Source organism: Phocoena sinus, chromosome 21 (genome assembly GCF_008692025.1).
Source record: "Phocoena sinus isolate mPhoSin1 chromosome 21, mPhoSin1.pri, whole genome shotgun sequence".
Taxonomy (NCBI): domain Eukaryota; kingdom Metazoa; phylum Chordata; class Mammalia; order Artiodactyla; family Phocoenidae; genus Phocoena; species Phocoena sinus.
Window position 1 is genome coordinate 11,876,881 of NC_045783.1, and position 18,427 is coordinate 11,895,307.

The 18,427-nt window shown below is 46.3% G+C and overlaps 2 protein-coding genes across 6 annotated transcripts in view; both read right to left on the minus strand.

The window, feature by feature from the left end:
- Positions 1–13,439, minus strand: part of FBXO25 (F-box protein 25) — a 55,042-nt gene extending 41,603 nt beyond the window's left edge. For all 5 annotated transcript variants that reach the window (XM_032618185.1, XM_032618181.1, XM_032618184.1 and 2 more), the window contains exons 1-2: positions 13,321–13,439; positions 6,446–6,586 (exon numbers count right to left, since the gene is read on the minus strand). In XM_032618185.1, coding sequence (XP_032474076.1) covers positions 6,446–6,579 — 134 coding nt within the window. In that variant the 5' untranslated portion in view covers positions 6,580–6,586; positions 13,321–13,439. The remainder of the gene's footprint in view (positions 1–6,445; positions 6,587–13,320) is intronic.
- Positions 13,440–15,991: 2,552 nt separating this feature from the next.
- The window catches only part of LOC116746898, a 70,598-nt gene continuing 68,162 nt past the window's right edge, over positions 15,992–18,427 (minus strand). Inside the window, exon 5 of the mRNA XM_032618665.1 lies at positions 15,992–16,166. Coding sequence (XP_032474556.1) covers positions 16,050–16,166 — 117 coding nt within the window. The 3' untranslated portion in view covers positions 15,992–16,049. The remainder of the gene's footprint in view (positions 16,167–18,427) is intronic.

The following is an 18,427-nucleotide window of genomic DNA, read 5'->3' on the forward strand; positions in this document are numbered from 1 at the left end:
GTAAAAAAAAAAAAACATATGATCGCTCAATAGAAGCAAAAAAAGCATTTGTCAAAATTCAACATCCATTTACAATAAAACTCTCAATAAAGAGGGTATAGAGGGAACGTACCTTACCATAATAAAGGCCATATATGATAAGCCCACAGCTATCATCATGCTCAGTGGTGAAAAGCTGAAAAGGGGAGTTCCGTTTGCTCCACATCTGCATCACCATTTATTGTCAGCCTTTTTTTTTTTTTTTTTTTTTTTTTTTTTCGGTACGCGGGCCTCTCACTGTTGTGGCCTCTCCCGTTGTGGAGCACAGGCTCCGGACGCGCAGGCTCAGCGGCCATGGCTCACGGTCCCAGCCGCTCCACGGCATGTGGGATCTTCCCAGACCGGGGCACGAACCCATGTCCCCTGCATTGGCAGGCGGACTCCCAACCACTGCGCCACCAGGGAAGCCCTGTCAGCCTTTTTAATTCCAGCTATTCTGGTGGGTGGATAGTTCTACCTCACTGTGGCTTTTTTAAAAGCCTTTATTTTTTAGAGCAGTTTTAGGTTTACAACAAAACCAAGAAGAAGGTGCACATCACTGGGGTTTTAATTTAGTTTCCTTGATAACTAAAGATTTGAACTTTTATCTTACTGGCCATTTGCATGTTTGTCCAAGTCATTCTCCCAGCTGCTAATTGAGTTGCTTGTCTCTACTAAGTTGCCAAAATCCTGGAAGAAAAGCTGTCAGTGTAACAGCTGAGTTCAATCAGGACACAGACGCCACATCAATTATTTTAACTGAGAAACTTAAAATGAAAATGTACAAATATATACAAAACATTGTTAACTAGGTAACCTAAAAGCCGAAAAGAACACTGAAGCATTCTAGAGGTAGTGACTGCAAACAGCTGTCACCACACTGCACTGGGAGAGCGAAGGGCACAGGCTGGAACCAGCAGGAGGAAGCACTGTTGGCTGGTGCTGGAGTCTGAGCTCAGATGAGAAGCCTCGAGGGCCTGGGATCCACCTGCGGGGTGGGGTGCGGGCACCAGCATCTGGTGTTGAAGGGACACGATGAGCCAGGTCTGCAAATGTCAGAAATGCTGGGAGGGACAGTCCAGTGCTGCCGACCTGGGGGGACAGGTAGAGAAAGGCCCCGGCAGCAGCTGCCCCAGTCCCACCCCACAGGCCCTGTGGCACCCTCCCCAGGCAGGGCCTAGCAGGGTCCACCGGCTGCAGCGTCACAGGGAGGTGTGAGCAGGTAGAACGGAGCCGAGAAAACAGCTTAGTGACAGCTTACAAAACACGATACTTTCTCCCAGTCACTGGCTTGCCTGTTGATGTTCTCAATGGTGACTTTTTAAAGCAACTTTCAAAGATCGGTTTAGACTTCAAGAAGAGTTGCAAAAATAGTACAAAGTCCCCACCCCCAGCTTCCCCACCATCTCACAAGAATGCAGGACGGCAACCAAAGCCAGGAGTGGATGCTGGCACAGTACCGCTGACTCGCCCACAGACCTGTGTCTCGCCAGTCTCCCGCTGGTGCCCTTCACTGTTCCAGGACCCCATCCGGACCTATGCGATCAGGGTACACGCTGCCCCTGTGTCTTGCTCCTGGTCATGTCACCTGGATCACTCGGTTAAGGTGGGATCTGCCAGGGTTCTCAACTGTAAAGCTACTGTTTTCCCTTTGTGAATTCATAGATATTTTGGAGGACGCTTTGCAAATATTGTTCTTCCTTAACATCTCACCCACTAATCTCAGCATCTATCAGTGGACTCGGCCTGCAGCCATCATTACTGTGGTGTCCTAATGGTGACACTCTACTTCCCTATTCCTTCCACATTCACTAACTGGAATTATTCTGTCAGGAAGAGCTGTCCCTTCTTCCCCACTTATTCATGTGTTATATCCCCATAAACTCAGGGGTATTTATCTTCTCCTTTGAGTTATAATCCAAGACCACCATTATTTGCTTTTTGCTCAAATGGCTCCAGCTTTGGCCACTGGACTGCTTTCAGGTTGGCCTCTGCCCTTTTGACATCTGACGTATTCCCATCCGCACCCCCCCTTTTTTTAAGTATTTCCTTACTTTTGGACACCACAAAATGCTCTAGGCTCAGCTTATTATTTCCGTAACCCAGCTCTGGAATCAACCACTTCCCCAGGAACCCTTCAAAACAAAGATCCTGGTGTTCAGTCTGCTCATTGCTACTGGGGCACCACCGCTCTTGGCCTCCCAGAAGACAGAACTGGGGAACATGTTATATTAATTCACCTACACACCGATCCCTATCTACCCACCCACCCACCCACAAGAGCAACAACCGCATGAGTAACACTGACACCACCACCACCAATCCAGCACCACAAGGTACAGTCTAGCATGATTTTGTGACTTCCTTCTCCAAAGTGAGAGATCTGGCTGTCATTATCTGCATTTATTTACTCACTCTGCTTAATCCTAGTATACATGATAAAGTAGTTTCAGAATTGCTAACCCACACCCTGGGGCATGAGAAGCACATTTACCACCTAGAGTGTCTGTCTATAGCCTGACAATATCCCGTCAACATGGTTTTCCCAAGTTCCCAGGTCAGCTCCTTTCTTCCACACCCACCTCAGTGTGGTTATGGGGCTCGTCTGTAACACAATCCATCCATCTGTCGCAGTTTACATCATTTGGGTGACCAGCTCCCCGTCACACACATCCTGGTGGCTTTTTTTTAAGATTTACACAGAGCAAAATTTGCTTTTCGTGCTGCACAACTCCAGGGGTTGTGACGAATGCAGAGTCGTAAAGGGACCGGCGCCTTCCCTACAGGGCAGCTCTACGACTCCCCAGAAAGCCTCCTGCCGTCTGTGCAATCAACTCCTTCCCCTACCTCTAGACCCCTCGCATCCACTGGTCTGTTTTTCACCTCTTTTTACAGAAGGCCATATAAATGGAATCACACAATATGAAGCCTCTTGGGTTTCGTTTTTCTCACGAAGCAAGATGAAACTAAGATTCATCACGTTGTGTCAATCAATGGTTCGTTCCTTTCGCTCCTGAGTGGCCCTCCCCTGGAGAGCTGAAGAGCATGGGTGATGTCCAAGCTTTGGCAATTACTGGAAAAAAGCTGCTATTAACGTTCACATACAGGTATTGTGTAAACATAAACTTCCATTTTCCTTGGGTAAATACCTAGGACTGAGATGCTGGGTCATACGGCAGCTATATGTTTAACTTAATAAAAAAGTACCGAACTAGTCAGCAAAGTGGCTGTGCCATTCTACACTCCCATCAAGCTTACGAGAGGACATTCTTGCCAGCACTCGGCACTGCCCTCACCAGCACCTGTAACGTTCTGTTGTTAACTTAGCCGCTGTGGTAGGTGTGTCATGGCACCTTATCTGGAAGGTGAACACTCTCCACACTTCTGTCTAGGCCACGTCGGCTGTCTCACTCCCCTGGAACTTCCGGTACGTTTCTAGCTGGTCTGCTGCTGACCCCTCATTGCACTGTGATCTCAGGCTCGCCGCGACGTGTGTCTTCCCAGATTGCCTGCACTTCCCTGCTGACTAATGACGTTGAGCTTATTCTTCTCTGCCCAGATTTACTTCCAAGAAATAAAAAATGGGAAAAAAGGATGAGCAGTGTGGTCAGATGAACACGCACTGACAGCAGGAGCAGAAATAGATACCACCTCGTTGGAAAATGGAAGGTGGGCCTGCCCGTGACCCAGCAGCTCCACTCCCAGGCACGAGCCCTGAGGATCTCGCGCATGCACAGGAAGGTACACGGTCAGACTCCACTGTCATCAGACGAACGGCCACACCCCAGCTGCGCAGGCTGAACACCTGCCTGCCTTTGCCGACACCCCCCTCACTGCCCACCCACTCCACCTCTCAGCAACCTACCAGCTCCACTTGCAAAACAACTGAATCTGAGTACTTCTCATCACCCGCCACCTCCATCCTTTCTGAGCCACAGTCATTTCTCACTTGGGTCATTACACAGGCTCTTAGGAATGCGTCTATCTGCTCTGCCTCACGTCTCTGCAGCCCACTTCCAACAAAAAAGCCAGAAGGAGCCTGTTAAAACACAAACCGGAACAAAAGCCCCCTCTCTCTGCTCCAAACCACTGACCCGTCTAGCTCTGAGAAAACCCTGCTGGCCCTTCATGACCGGCCATGGCCACGCTGGCATCTGGTCCCCTGCTGCCCCTCATCCCACCCACCTTGCTGTCCCCGCTGCTCCCGAGTTCATGACACCTGCCTCGGGGTCTCTGCTCTCCCTTCCCCACCTGGGCTGCCCTCTCGGTGCCCAAGGTGTCATTCAGCTGACCCTGCTCAGAGAGGCCCCCCCCGCGACACTTCCATGTACCACCCCCACCCCAACGGTCTCCCCTCCCACCCCAGGTTTTTTTCCTTCACAGCACTTAAGACACGGAACAGACCACACGGAGCTCCTTTTGTCCTTCATCTGACTGTCCCACTAGAATGCAAGCTCCTCCAGGCATGGGTTTTGCCTCTTTCTGTTTACTGCTGGATCCCAGCACTGGGAATACACAGTAAATGCCTGACATACGGTATAGACTGAGCACATACAACAGCATGTGTAATCACAAAACCAGAGGCATCTCAGGTCTGGCTCATGGAGGGGTTTATCTACACACCAAAGGAGCACAGGCAGGACTCAGGCTCCTTCTGTTTCCAAGGAGCCTCCTCTGGAGAGGAGGGGACAGTCACATCCTTTCTGTGGACAAGCAAAGCAAAGTCACCTTCTCCTGGTCCCTCACTGTGAAGGGTCTGGAGTAAGCACTGGGCTGGGAAGACCAACACTCTCTCCGTTCACAGAAGGTAATTAATAAAAACATCTCTGATCCACACATCTTTGTGTGTTCTGGATGAAGCTGATAAAGATTCAGGATGAACTTAACAGAGATGAAAACTAAAAGTCCAACTGCAAGGGTCTGAGAACAATTCATTTACAACGGTCCACCATGTTCTCTGGCAGGGAGTGAGTAAGTTGCCCACGGTCCCATCCTGTTTGTAAAGTTTATGTAAGGTTGGTAATTACATATACCATTTGTATAAAGAGGAGGCACCCAGACTTGCGAGGCACCTGGATGGGAGCAAGGTGTCTTCACTCCACCTGTGGTGGAGAGTCCACGGCTGCTGTGACACAGCCTCTGTCCCTGTGAGGACACCCACACAGAGGGGCCTCTGCCAGCACCACTTATATTTCAAAGGATTTTCAAATAAGTGTGAATAGGAGTGGGTGAGTGGGAGTGTCTGTGGGGAAGGGGGGAAGGGAGACAGGAGAACATGGAGTTTATCATGCAAAGAAAACAGGTCTTGATTGTATGCCTCTAATTCTATGCATATACGAGAAAAAAGTATTCTTCGATATTCACAACATGTTTGGAATGAGGGGAAATAAAGAATACATGAGGAAAAAAACACACGCAAATTCCTTAGTGTAGAAGTAGCAGTAACATTCTATTTCATGCATTACAGCTTTTTTTAAACTGACATTTTAGAATTCAGAATGGCAGAGAAATGCCACAATATAAATTCAACGAACACTGTGTGTTATCCTTCCTATAATCTTAAATATAAAATTAATTTCTGCTTTAAATACCGCAAACCCCAATCTCCAGTCTAAAGGTACCAAATTCCTAACAGAAAAACAGATGACCTGTCAGTTCGAAATACACAATTGATAGTTACGCAAATGTGAGATAAACACATGCAGTAAAATGGATGACTAGACCCGTGACACTTTGGAGGAAGAGGTCTGCAGACCTCCCCAATCCTCCAAATGCTCAAATATACTTGTGATGGGGATTGCGGGTGAGCACACCATGGCCACGCGGGCCTGCTCCTGCATCCATGCAATCTCTCACTTTCATCTGCAGAAAGACCACAACCCCCAGCCTGTCCTGCAGCTCCCACTCCAGCCCGTGAGGTTTGGCACAGGTACCCTCCTCCTCTACCTTGCCAAGCGCAACGCGGAGGTGGGGGCAGAACTCCACCCTGAACCCCGCCGACGAGGCTACCCTCTGGGGATGGCAGAGCTAAAGGCCACCTCACCAACTCAGGCCTCTGACAGAGAAGACTATACTCCTGTCTCGCGCAAGCCACGGTCACCACGGGCCTCTGACGCAGGCCGCCAAAACTACATCTTTTAATTCCTTCAGGTTCCTCAGCTGTAATGGGAGGTTAATAAGAATAATACCTATCTCTCGGACTACTGTAAGGGTTAAACGTCTCAAATTAAAAAGAAGACGGCAGCATCTGTGCATGGGCGCTAGGCGATCTACCAGGCTCAGACTTTGGCTAGTAACTTGTTTCCTTACACCAGCCTTGTGCAGGTGCGGGGGGGGACTCTCAGCCAAGCAGTAAGTCATGGGCTCCAACAGGTGAAGCCGTAAGAGTCAGGCGGGGACGGTGTGGCTCTGCTGAGCTGCGACTCACGTGCCGTGGCTGGCGCCACACCGGTCATTCTCTCCTTCAAGTCCCTCACTCCAGGGTTCACATCTTTTCCAGCCGTCTTCTGTTTTAATCCAGCTCCATCCAGGAGATCTCCAGTCCTGGCCCAAAAATGGCATAGCTCTCCTATAATTTAAGTTAAAAATGTATGTGTAATTGATGTAAGTTTCTTTTCATTTAGAACATTTATTCGTTAACTTTAATGAATACAATTCTTAATATTTAAATGTCTGCACGTGCCTTACATGCCAGCTAGACACTGAGGTGAAACACTGAAGGTAACACAGGACTTCAGTTGTACTAAAATAAGACGGATGGGGACTGGTGGATTTATTAGCCCAACCCTGCACGTGTCATGAAAGATTTCCCAGAGGTGACGTCTCAGCTCATGCCTGAAGAACAAGCAGTCAGGGAGTGAGAAAGAAAAGGAATATGACACCGAAGAGAAAACTCATGCCAGAAATTAGAAGCAACAGAACATGAAACACTGATGCTCAGCCCTGTACACAGTCCAGTCTGCCTGAGGCTGACCATGTAAGGGGGGAGTGGGGAGTGGCTGGAAGTGAGAATGGAGAGGCCGCTGGGGGCAAACAAAGTCAAAGGAGCTGGACTGCACTCTGAGGACACCAAGCGGCCGAGAAAGGAAGCTCCACTCTGCAGGGAGACAGTTCAACCAGACCTGAGCTTCACAAAGACCTCAGGGCTACTCGGTCTCTGCCAGCGCCTAGTGCCTTCCTAGTAATAAATGCTGTCTGAAATTACTTACATGGCTACAGTTTGCCTTCCTCAAGAAAACGCGATGTCTTGTTCAACTCTGTATCCCAACGCTTGGAACGATGCCCGGCGCACAAGGGTAGCTCAACAATCACTGAATGAATGGCTCAGAGGGGAGGGTAAGGCTGGAGAGCAAGGCAGGAAAACCGCCAGCATCTAGACTGTACAGACAGAGACCAGACAGCATGGGGACAGAAGAAAGCCAATGGGCCAGCTTCAAGGGTCGCTGACATTGAAGGGACAAGCAGGTGAAGACGAGCCGCGAGAAAGGACACCGAACAGGAAGAGCCACGGACGTAGGGGAAGTGGGAAGGCAAGAGAAGAATGGGTTTAAGAAAGAAATGATCAACAGAGAGGAAAGTGTTATAAAGAAGCCAGTACGGTAAGAATTCAAAAGTATACATTGTGTTTAGCTACAAAAAGGTAGTTAATGACTCAACAAAAAGTTTCCATAGAGTAATGTGTTATATTAATCTCATGTCCGACAACATAGATTTGGGATATTTCACTAATGTGGAAGTATCATATCACATCATATCATAGAGTACACAAGAGATGAAAGTGTTCAAATACCATCTCCCAAATATATTTAATGTAACTAACAAAAAATAGGCCATTAAATAGGCATTTATACTGGCTTAGAAGAGACAAAAAAATTTCAGAGGGAAATTATAACTCTTCAACAATATTCCTGTGTCAACTACAAGTGCTCAACATGAAACGTATGATGAAGTAATTTTCCTTTGTACCGAGAGGATCTCAAAACCTTGCTAAACTAAGTAATAATCAGAACACATCGTTTTCAGTCATATATTGTTTAACTGAAATTCTTTCTTTAGAAGATAATTAAAAATAATTCCTTAAATTTCAAAAGTATTTTGATAAGCCTCATCTCACACACTTGTTTCACAACTACTGACCACCCTAAAATGCAAAAGCCACCACCCATGTCTAGTCCATCCAGATTATTTAAGGTTGTCTCCAATAGCAGGTGTCTGATACTTTTTCATGAAGCTTCAGACAGAAGCCAGAGAATACTTTTACGAAAGAAGGCAAGTACCATGATGTAGTAGATGATGCTTAAATGACAAATTTAGTCTCATAAAACACAAACAGAAGAATGTCTTTGAGGACCACCTCTGACGACTGCCAAAGTATCTCTCAATATCATATTTAAACTGCGTTTAAAAAAAATCAAGTGGCGGGCTTCCCTGGTGGCGCAGGGGTTGAGAATCCGCCTGCCGATGCAGGGGACACGGGTTCGTGCCCCGGTCTGGGAGGATCCCGCATGCCGCGGAGCGGCTGGGCCGGTGAGCCATGGCCGCCGAGCCTGTGCTCCGCAACGGGAGAGACCACAACAGTGAGAGGCCCGCGTACCGCAAAAAAAAAAAAAAAAAAAAAATCAAGTGGCAACTGTGCAGAATATTGCTAATAGGTCAAATACAGTATTACTTCAATGACAAACATATAAACACAGACTAAATGTGTCATTACCTTATGTGTCCCTTCCCTAAGGGTATACCAGTAAACCCTTGAGGAACTAAAAAAACAAATGAAAACCCCCTCCACACACAATATATGTTAAGTATATTTAAAATATATTAAAATATATGCGTATGCGCAGTCAAAATGTACAAACCAACAGTCATAAAATAAATAAGCACTAAGGACGTAATGTACAAAACGATAATTAACACTGCTGCACATTACATTTGAAAGTTATTAAAACAGTAAATCTTAAGTTTACTAAGAGTTCTCATCATGAGGAAAAATATTTTTTCTTTTTCTTTAATGTTGTATCTATAGAAGATGATAGATGTTCACTAAACCTACTGTGGTAATCATTTCATGATGTATGCAAGTCAAATCATCAAGATGTACACCTTAAACTTACATAGTGCTATATGTCAGTTATATCTCAATAAAACCGGGGCAGGGGGGATGTTACGTAGAAAACTGTCCCTTGAAGAATTCTCTGTAACAGGAACAAACTGTAACAACTATAAACAATTAAAATATCTAAAAGAGGTTTTGTTAAATATATTTGTTATTACACTGGGATTGTAAATGGCTATTAACAATAATTGTGCAAATATATGTTAACATGAAAAGATATTCACAGTATATTAAGTGAAAGCAAAGCAAGTTTTAGGAAAATATATGTGATACTTCTGCGTATTTCTACATGCAGGCACAAATTTATATATGTGTGTATAGAAAAAAATCTGAAAGCAGATATAGCAAAATGTAAACAGTGAATATCTCTGCATGTTTGAATTTCAAGTGATTTTACATTATTTTTTATTTGAGGCATTTTTATTTTTAATATTTCTTTTATTAGATGAAAATGTATTACCCACGTGACAATTTTTATAGAACACGACTTGCTGATCTGAAAGGCAGAAATGGTGACATTATTAACCTATATTATTTGATTCCTGATGCAGCTGAAGAATTGTCCCCAGTATGTCTCCTTTTTTCTTTTGTGATCTGTATGCTCACAGATTTTACAAATTTATTATTTTAGTTTTTTCCTTTCTTGCAGAATTTAGAAGTCTTCATATATTTAAATTAATAAAATTGGTTTCTCATTAAATATATACATATATATAAATGTGCATACATGCAATCTTTTTTTTTTTTTTTTTTTGCGGTACACGGGCCTCTCACTGCTGTGGCCTCTCCCGTTGCGGAGCACAGGCTCCGGATGTGCAGGCTCAGCGGCCATGGCTCACGGGGCCAGTCGCTCCGCGGCATGTGGGATCCTCCCGGACCAGGGCACGAACCTGTGTCCCCTGCATCGGCAGGCGGACTCCCAGTCACTGCGCCACCAGGGAAGCCCCCCATACATGCAATCTTGTAATATGAGTACTAAATGAGTGGTAAAGAGAGAATAACTAAAAGAAACTCAGAGTAAAAAGCAAACCACCTGGGAAACCTCTGAAGAGAAACTAGGACATGAGCTTGGCCTTAAAGCATGGTTAGATCTTAAGTGAATGAAGAAAGGAAAAAAATACCAATCACAGAAATGGTGGGTGAAAAAAATGAAGACAGGAATACATGTGACATGTTTGAGAATAAGCGGAATAGGCTGGCTGAAATAGAGAACAGATTGGAAAGGGGACTAGGAGAACGCAGAATATCAAAATTGTTTGGACTTTATTCTCTAAATAATTTAAAGTTTTTGAGCAATCCAGCAATGTGAGCAGTGCTATTTTCACAATAATTTGCCAGGGTGTGAAGGACAGACTGAAGGGGAGAACAGAGGCAGAAAGAACAACTACTTAACAGAAACTTCTTACCAACACCTCCGATAACAAGATATTTTAAGACTTGATGACACACATTGTACTTGCCTATTTAGACACCATGCCCACTCACCACTTAATGCACTTATATTCAGGCCTCACAAGCAATCCCTATAACATTTACACTAAGTTTCTGCAGTAAAGTTAAGAGTCAGCTAGGGGTTTCCTGTAAGATAATTGATTCCTTTACAACTACCAAAACTCTACAGATCATTCATATTGACTTTAACAACTCTGTGAGAAACAAATATAGTTAGCCTGAATTTTTCAGCTGCTAAGTGTTTATATTTCCATGGGTTGGAAGGAGTGAAATGCAGCTAACTGGACCATAGAAATAAAAATAGTACATTTCCAAGAGTTTTATTTTCAACACAGAGGAAAAGATTTGTTTCAAAATAAATGTGTGTATTCCATTCCATATAGGTGTATAATCTTTATACTTATGCTTTACACTTGCATATAACTTTTTTTAAATTGCAGTATAGTTGATTTACAGTGTTGTGTGAGCTTCAGGTGTACAGCAAAGTGATTCAATTATGTCCATTTTTTTTCATATTCTTTCCCATCATAGGTTATTATAATATATAACCTTATATAGTACTTATATGTAATCTTTATACTTTATGCTTTAGTTCATGAACTAAAGCAGAGATTCTGGAAGCACAGATATTACAAACAATAACAAAAAAGCCATCAGGGAAAAGAAAAAAAACAGAAAGAAAAAACACACGAGTTGCAATGTGAAAGGCTTGAGTCTCAAATTTTCAAAAATAGTCCCAGTCTGAAGCATCTAACAAGTCTGCAAATTGAAAAATACTGTTAAACTTCTGGAATGATGACAACCCATCATTTTTTATGGAAATGTATTTATCTGTTCTGCTAAAAGATCTGAATTGCTATCATGTTATAAATTTAATTAAAATCACCTTTGTTTTGATAATTTCCAAATACAAAAATAAGAACTAGAAATTACTCCTGAAAATTATTAAATGTGTAAGAGCAACTACTCAAAAGTGGCTACTCTTGTAAAATAGCTGGTACAATCTGCAATTTTGCGCACATTTCATGCCAACTAATGTCAGAGAACATATGGGGCCATCTGCTGTAGATCTTCCCTCAATCTCTATTTTATATGGCAGGACATGGGGGTGAAGCACTGCAGGAGAACAGGGCTTCATGAAGTTCATTTGCCAGTGGAAACTCCTGCACAAGACAAGAAATGTCTTTCCTTCAACAAGCACACTTTCCGTTAACTAATGATAACAGCAGCAAACATTTACTACATCTCAGTATGGGTTAGGCATCACCCTAGACAATTTACCTCTATTATCTCATTGAGTCCTCACACTACCGTATAAGGTAGGAAATGCTGCAATCCGCATTTAAAAGTTTTAAATCTCTATTTTATAGATGAAGAAACTGAGGCAAAAAGTTTGGTGGAGCTGGGATTTACAGTCATGGAATCTCAATTCACAATCCATGCTCTACCACTATATTTTTAAAACAGCAATTCCTGAACACCCTATTAGAAACAGATGTCATAAAACTGCTGGGGTTTTTTTCTTACATTTTTTAGCTTATATGTCATACATCATCAGATATGATCTAAAGTAATGATTGATCTAAATATAAAAACACTAAGACAAGGAAAACATGACAGGAAACAGCTCTAAAAAATCTGAAAAGGTTACATGTATAACAGTACTTACTCTCCTCAATTACTAAACTGATTTTCAGAACAATAAAGCCTATACCTGTAGAGCAAGAGCTATGGCTATACACATTACAAACAGATAAGAAACAAACAAGTTACAGTGAAAATAAAAGGCACTTTCATATTCAGAGAAAAAAGCTGGCAAAGGAGTTTCTCTTCCAGTATTTCTTATACTGGAAATTTCATCATAAATTTTGAGAAAATAATTTGCATTGTTCTGAGATAAGAATGACTGATCCTCAATTTGATAAGCATTTGGCTTTTTCTATTGCTTTCTCTTCCTTACAAGATTTCCAAATAATTGAGGGTCAAACATGAATAAGGCTTATAAATGTGGAAGAATCTGATCCAGAAAGACCATCAAGAAATGGTAAACCGAGGGCTGAGAATCAGAAATGGGGTTTACTGCAAGAAGGCCTGAGAGATAATCACAGATGCCTCACGGAAATGGAAAACCTTCCCGTAAGAGGGGAAAGTGGAACACGAAAGAATAAGGTATAACGTGTCTTCTGTGATTAGGGCTGGAGGTAAGGATTTGGAAGAGGTAAGAAAGGAGGGCTCCGCAGGAAAAGGCACGATTCCCCACACTCCTTCAAGATGAGTCTGAGCAGGGCCAGGGCTGGGAGAAGGGTCCAAACGGAGCTTACCGCGAAGAGAAGGACGCAAAATTGAAACGCGTCCACTCAAGAAAAATAAGAAAGGCAACCGAAGAGGGGCCGGAGCAGGACGGGGGCAGAGGACGGACGCCGGGAGGACTAGGGCAGGCCCGGGCAGGTGCCCGCGCGGGAGGGGCTGGGGAGGACGAGGCCGGAGGGCAGACGCCGGAGACGCCGGGCCGGGGAAGGGTGGTCCGGGAGGCCCCGGGCCGGGGGAGGAGGGGGCCGACCCGGTGGGAGCGGGTTTAGGCGGGGGCGGGAGGGGAGCTGGGCTGCGGGACGCGGAGGGTGGGCGTGGGGTTGAAGACGGGTGGGCCGCGCGGTGTGGCGGGCAGACTGCCTCCGTGCCCACCTGATGCGCAGACGCCCATAGTCCCCACCTAGCGCGCGCGGCGTCCCAGTCCTTACCTGGCGCGCCGACGGTCCGGGCCCCACCTGGCGCACTGACAACCCCCAGCCGGCACCTGACGGCGGCCCGTCCGGATTTATTGCCGGAAATCGCCCACCGCCTACCCGGGAGCGCCGCGGGGAAGCCCCGCCCCCGGCCGCGCTGATTGGCCAGCGCGGCTCCGCGCGGCCGTGTTGCTACCCAGATCCCTGAGTCGGCGGCGCGCGCGTGCGCAGTGGGCGTCGCCCTCCCGGCCCCCCGTGCCGCTGCCCGCGCGTGCGCAGTGGGTGCGGCCCGTGGGGCTGGTGGGGGAGGTGGGGGCGTCGTCCGGGCGCTGAGAAGCCCCAGGTGCTGAGGGAGCAGAGAAGGCGTAGGTCACCTAGGTCGTGACTAGCGGGCCGACTGCAGACAGACACTCCAATCCGCTCACTCCAGCCTGCTCAGTTTCCAACTCAACCTGAATTTCGGGAATGCAGCTTCGATTTGCCCCCAATCCCCCTGTGCACCTCATTACCTTGTATACTGAGTTTTAAGGCCCAAGTACTTTGTATTTATAAACGATTTATTGGGGTTTTCCCAGTTAGGAGACAAGAATGCGGGGTTCCGGAGGGCAGGGTAGGAGCAGGGCCCCCGGTTCTGGCCAGTGCGAGCCCTCGGCCGGGTCGGAACAGGACCGAGAGGCGTGGGCATTAACTAAGGCCTGAACCTCTGTGTCTCACTTTCCCCGCAAGTAAAATGGTGCCGGCAGCAGGGCTTACCTCACAGGATCCTTATGAAAATTGAATTAACATGGTCAAACATTCAAAACAGTACCTGGGGTATGGTGAGCAGGACATAAGTATTTGATCTTAGTATTTTTCTTTTTGTAAAATGTGTAAAATATAGTAGGTATTCATATTTTAGAAAAATAATTTTGTAAATTATTCCTCATGTGCTTATTACAATGGTGTTCTTTGACTACATGCTTTTAAAATAATGGGAAAGTGATTATGGACAGAGGTCAGCAGTGTTGCTTGCATATCCTCAATGTAAGAGCCGCCCCCTTCTTTTCCTAGTTTTAGGTATCGTCCATGGATGAGCGTTCGGTTCTTTCCAATATTTTGCCGTTAAAAATAAATGAGAAATAAATAAATGAGTAGCTGTATGCGTGAGTGGTTTTCGTTTATTTTTTAAATTTGTGGGGTGGTGTGTTTGCGGGTAAGTTACTATCATTGGAATTGTTGGGCCAAAGACAAGTGCAAGTGGAGTTGTGGTCGACATTGCCAGGGCGAGAGCCCCGCCGGCACCCCCCGGGGCTTAAACGAGTATGAAGTCTAGACTAATTGGCCAACGTCCACATAGCTCCTTGTGAAGGGGTTCCACTGGCTGGATTGAGAGGAAGCAAAGTGACAGCCATCCGCAGAGAAACGCAGGGGCCCCCCAAGTGGTTCAGGTCAATTCCGTCCAGCAAGTATCTCTGAGAGCGCACTTAGCTTTCTGCTTGTAAGAGGAGCCTGTTCACGGCCCTCTAGAAACTTCACCAGTGGAGGAGGAGAAAGCAGCAGAGGGGCAGGAAGATGCTCCGCAAAGACAGGGTGTGGCTGGGCGCTGTGGAGCCCCGGGAGTGAGGGGAGAGCCCCTGGGAGGGAGCCTGGAGGTGAGGGGGGAGTTGCCGTGGGGCGGGCGCAGCTTCAGGAGCAGTGACCCAGAAGGAGGGGCCTACCTACCAGACTGTGCCAGCGTCCCTTCATCTAACAAGTCTATCAACTGGGATGACTGAGAATTTCGAGTTCCTTATTTTCCTAAAAATAATCCAATTGTGATTCGATCCAAGGATTTAGGGACACTTAAACACATTGTTGCAGCCCCTCCCCAAAGTTGGGGTCCGCTGTAGCGGTGAGTTGGGGCAGTCACTGGTCACAGGCGTGCTGGTGCCTCCATGCCTCACCGGGGGCTTGGGGTGCGGCCAGCACGGGGCCCCCATGCGTCCTGAAGGCTGCTACACCGCTGGGGAGTGTGTCCCTGATCCTCTGGAGACAAGCTCAGCTTTGCTCCATCCAGGCTCAGAGAATTGTCTCTTTTTCCATGCTCCACCCTGTCTGGAACACATAAGATGTTTAATGGCATCTTTATACAACACATGAAGACTATTTCTATTTTCTATGTAATGATAATACTGGGGTGCAAAATAAAAACCAAACCAAACCACCCAAACAAAACCCTGTCACCTTGGTGCAGACTTGGTAGAGCAGTAGGTACATTAGGGTGACCACACAGACCACATGCTGGGTACCGTGGCAGGCGGTGAGGATGTGAAGTTGAAATCCCTGATTTTCAGGAGCTCACTGTTTGAGGCAGATATAGGATGGCAAATACACAATGAGAAAATGGGGTGATGGCTATAAAGACGTACAAAATATGGAGAGGCCTGGGGCAAAAGCACCTCTCTGACAGATGTCTCCAGGCCAGCAGGCATCTATGGCCAGGGCAGAAGAGGAGATAGCTTGTGTTTGCTGGCTTGTTTCAGATCTCCTCTCGGTCTTAGGCCTCCTTATCTTTCAAATAGGAATCGGAATAGAATCTTAGGATCCTGAACTAAGAGGTGGCCAGGAGCACGTGGTAAGCTTGGGACGGAGGGATGGGAAGGCTGACTGCACAGCCACCTGCAGGCACCTCATCCCTCCACTTCTGAAACTCTGTACTTGCCTGACAAGACATGTCGTCATCAGGCTTCATCCTGAGAGCAGCCAGTTTGCAAGCCCACAACGCCTCATCCGGCTCCAAACCCTCTCTGTTCACCTGGCGCAGAGCTGAAGCCAAATCCGGCCTCTGTGGGCAGCATGCCATTAACCATTAACTTCTCCCACCTGGTGGGGGATCTCAGTACCTGCGAAACAACTCAAAGACGTTGTTCTGTGTATCCCTTGATGGGGAACCAGGACCCTGCCCCAAGGCTGCTCTATTGTTTCTCTTGAGTTCCCCTCCCTTCCCTAATTAACAACTGCTTGAATCTGCCCCATGGAACTCATGGAAGGTCACGGAGGCTGACTGAAGCCTGTTTCCTATAATCAAAGAAATGGGGACACAGGAAGGATTTTGTACCCAGGAACCCCACTGGGCCCTGCTCGGTATCAAGGCTGTCTCTACCTCCACTCATGGACATGTTTACATTAATACAGATGCCCCAGCACATTCCACCCTAAATATTTATCAAAGATAAATGAAAACATGGCCACGAGGAGAGTGTACAATAATGTTCGTAGCAGTTTATTCCTTGGAACAACCTAGATATCTGTTTGCAAGGAAGTGGACTAACAGACTGGAATATTCAAGCCGTGGAAAGAGAATGAGCCGCTGATACGTGCGACAACGTGGACGCTTGTCAAGAATAGTATCTTAGTGAAGGAACGCAGACACGGAAGTATATGCCGTGTGACTCCATTCGTCTGAAATGCGATAGAATCACGCCCGTGGTGGCTTTACGGGGCCAGGGTAGGGACAGGGCAGCCTTCTGGGGTGATGAGAGTGTCTGGTGTAGTTTGGGATGAGACTATGCCTGTGTTAAATATCACTGAGGATTTCACTGCAAGTACGTTAAACCTCGATAAGCCAATACATATTTTTTCTTTGGGAGGAACATTTGTATCTGACATATTCCTGGCCAAATTTTATGCAACATATTGAATTAAAAAAATCAAACAACCAGCAAATATGTTGAGGGCTTACCCCACACCCAGAATCATATTAAGAGTTGTGGGAACTGCAGAAATGTAGAAACCTTCCCTGTCCGCTAGGAGCTTGTGCTCTGTGATTGAGGCAGGAAATACATGTAAGAAGTGTTAGCAATCGAACATTTAAATGAAAATTCAAAAGACCCCAAGGAAGGGCCAGGTCATTCGCACACGTGAACTTTGATGGGGGGTCACAGGTGCAGGGAAATCACTTTAGCCTGAGCAGTCATAAGAAGATACTAAAATTCACTTTGGCAGGTGAGGGGGAAAAACATAGTTTCATAACTTAATATGGACTCTAACAGGGCAGACGTTTTCGGTAACATCTCTTAGAGCCATGCTCCCTTTCCTCTAAAGTAAATCTCAGAAAGCAGGCACTTCAATCTAGAAACAAAAATGGTAAATCTCTAAGTCTCTCCCAGTTCTGGTGTCTTGAAATTCCATCCACGAATTCAAGGGAGCATCTCCATGAAGTCCCAAGTTATTCTCAGCCTGCCCACATGACCCCACTCCTCAAGGCTCAGACCAACCCTCTCTTTATATGCTGATAACAATGACAGCTTTGATAATGACAGTGATGGTGTAAATGGCTAAACTTTACTTACTGTTCACTGCACACCAGGCTGTGCTCAAGCACTCTGCTTGCCTTATGCTCCAAATAACCCTAAAAGGTCAATCCTGTTATTACTGTGTCTTGAAGATGAGGCCCCGAGGCTTCGAGACAGCTCAGTAACCTTGCTGGGACCCCACAAGTAGGCAGACATGGATCCAGGGTGTGACTTGGCTTGTCTGACGCCATCACTGTGTGTCCACCTCCCTGGGAGGCACCCCCCTGAGAGGCCTGTTTTAGGTGATCCTCTTTCCCCCAGCCCTCCAGTGCTTGAGTCTTTACCAGTCACTAGACAACCACAGTTTCCTGTAACTTCTTTCAGTTACTTACATACCAGCTCGCCCTGCCCTCGACTTACAGAAACATCTCAGCTTTGCGTGAAGACCATGAGCTCTCTGAAGGCAGGGACTAGGGTCTGACACTTTACAGAGCCCTGAAAGTAGAGTTCTCGGTGGAGAGGGGAGGGAGAGGCTGGCTGCCCGTCCAGCCAACATCGTTTGATCTACACAACACGACCACGGCTGGAACACTGGGAACAAGTCCCCTTCAGAGTCACCTCAGATGTGGTATTGAAGTTGGCTCGTCCTCTGCATGGTTATTTCCAAGCTGGCATGTGCTTCTCTTGGTTCTATATCGCTTTCTGTGAGATCCAAGCAATGGCATAAACTTCGATAGATTGTTAGAACCAAGAGAGAACTCTGTGTGGAGCCTAATCTGTCCTTGTAGATAAGGCCACACCTTCAAGACTCAGCTGGGGGAGGAACGGCAGAGCTGGGGCCGAGCCTCCCATGCCAAACATGGTTTTCT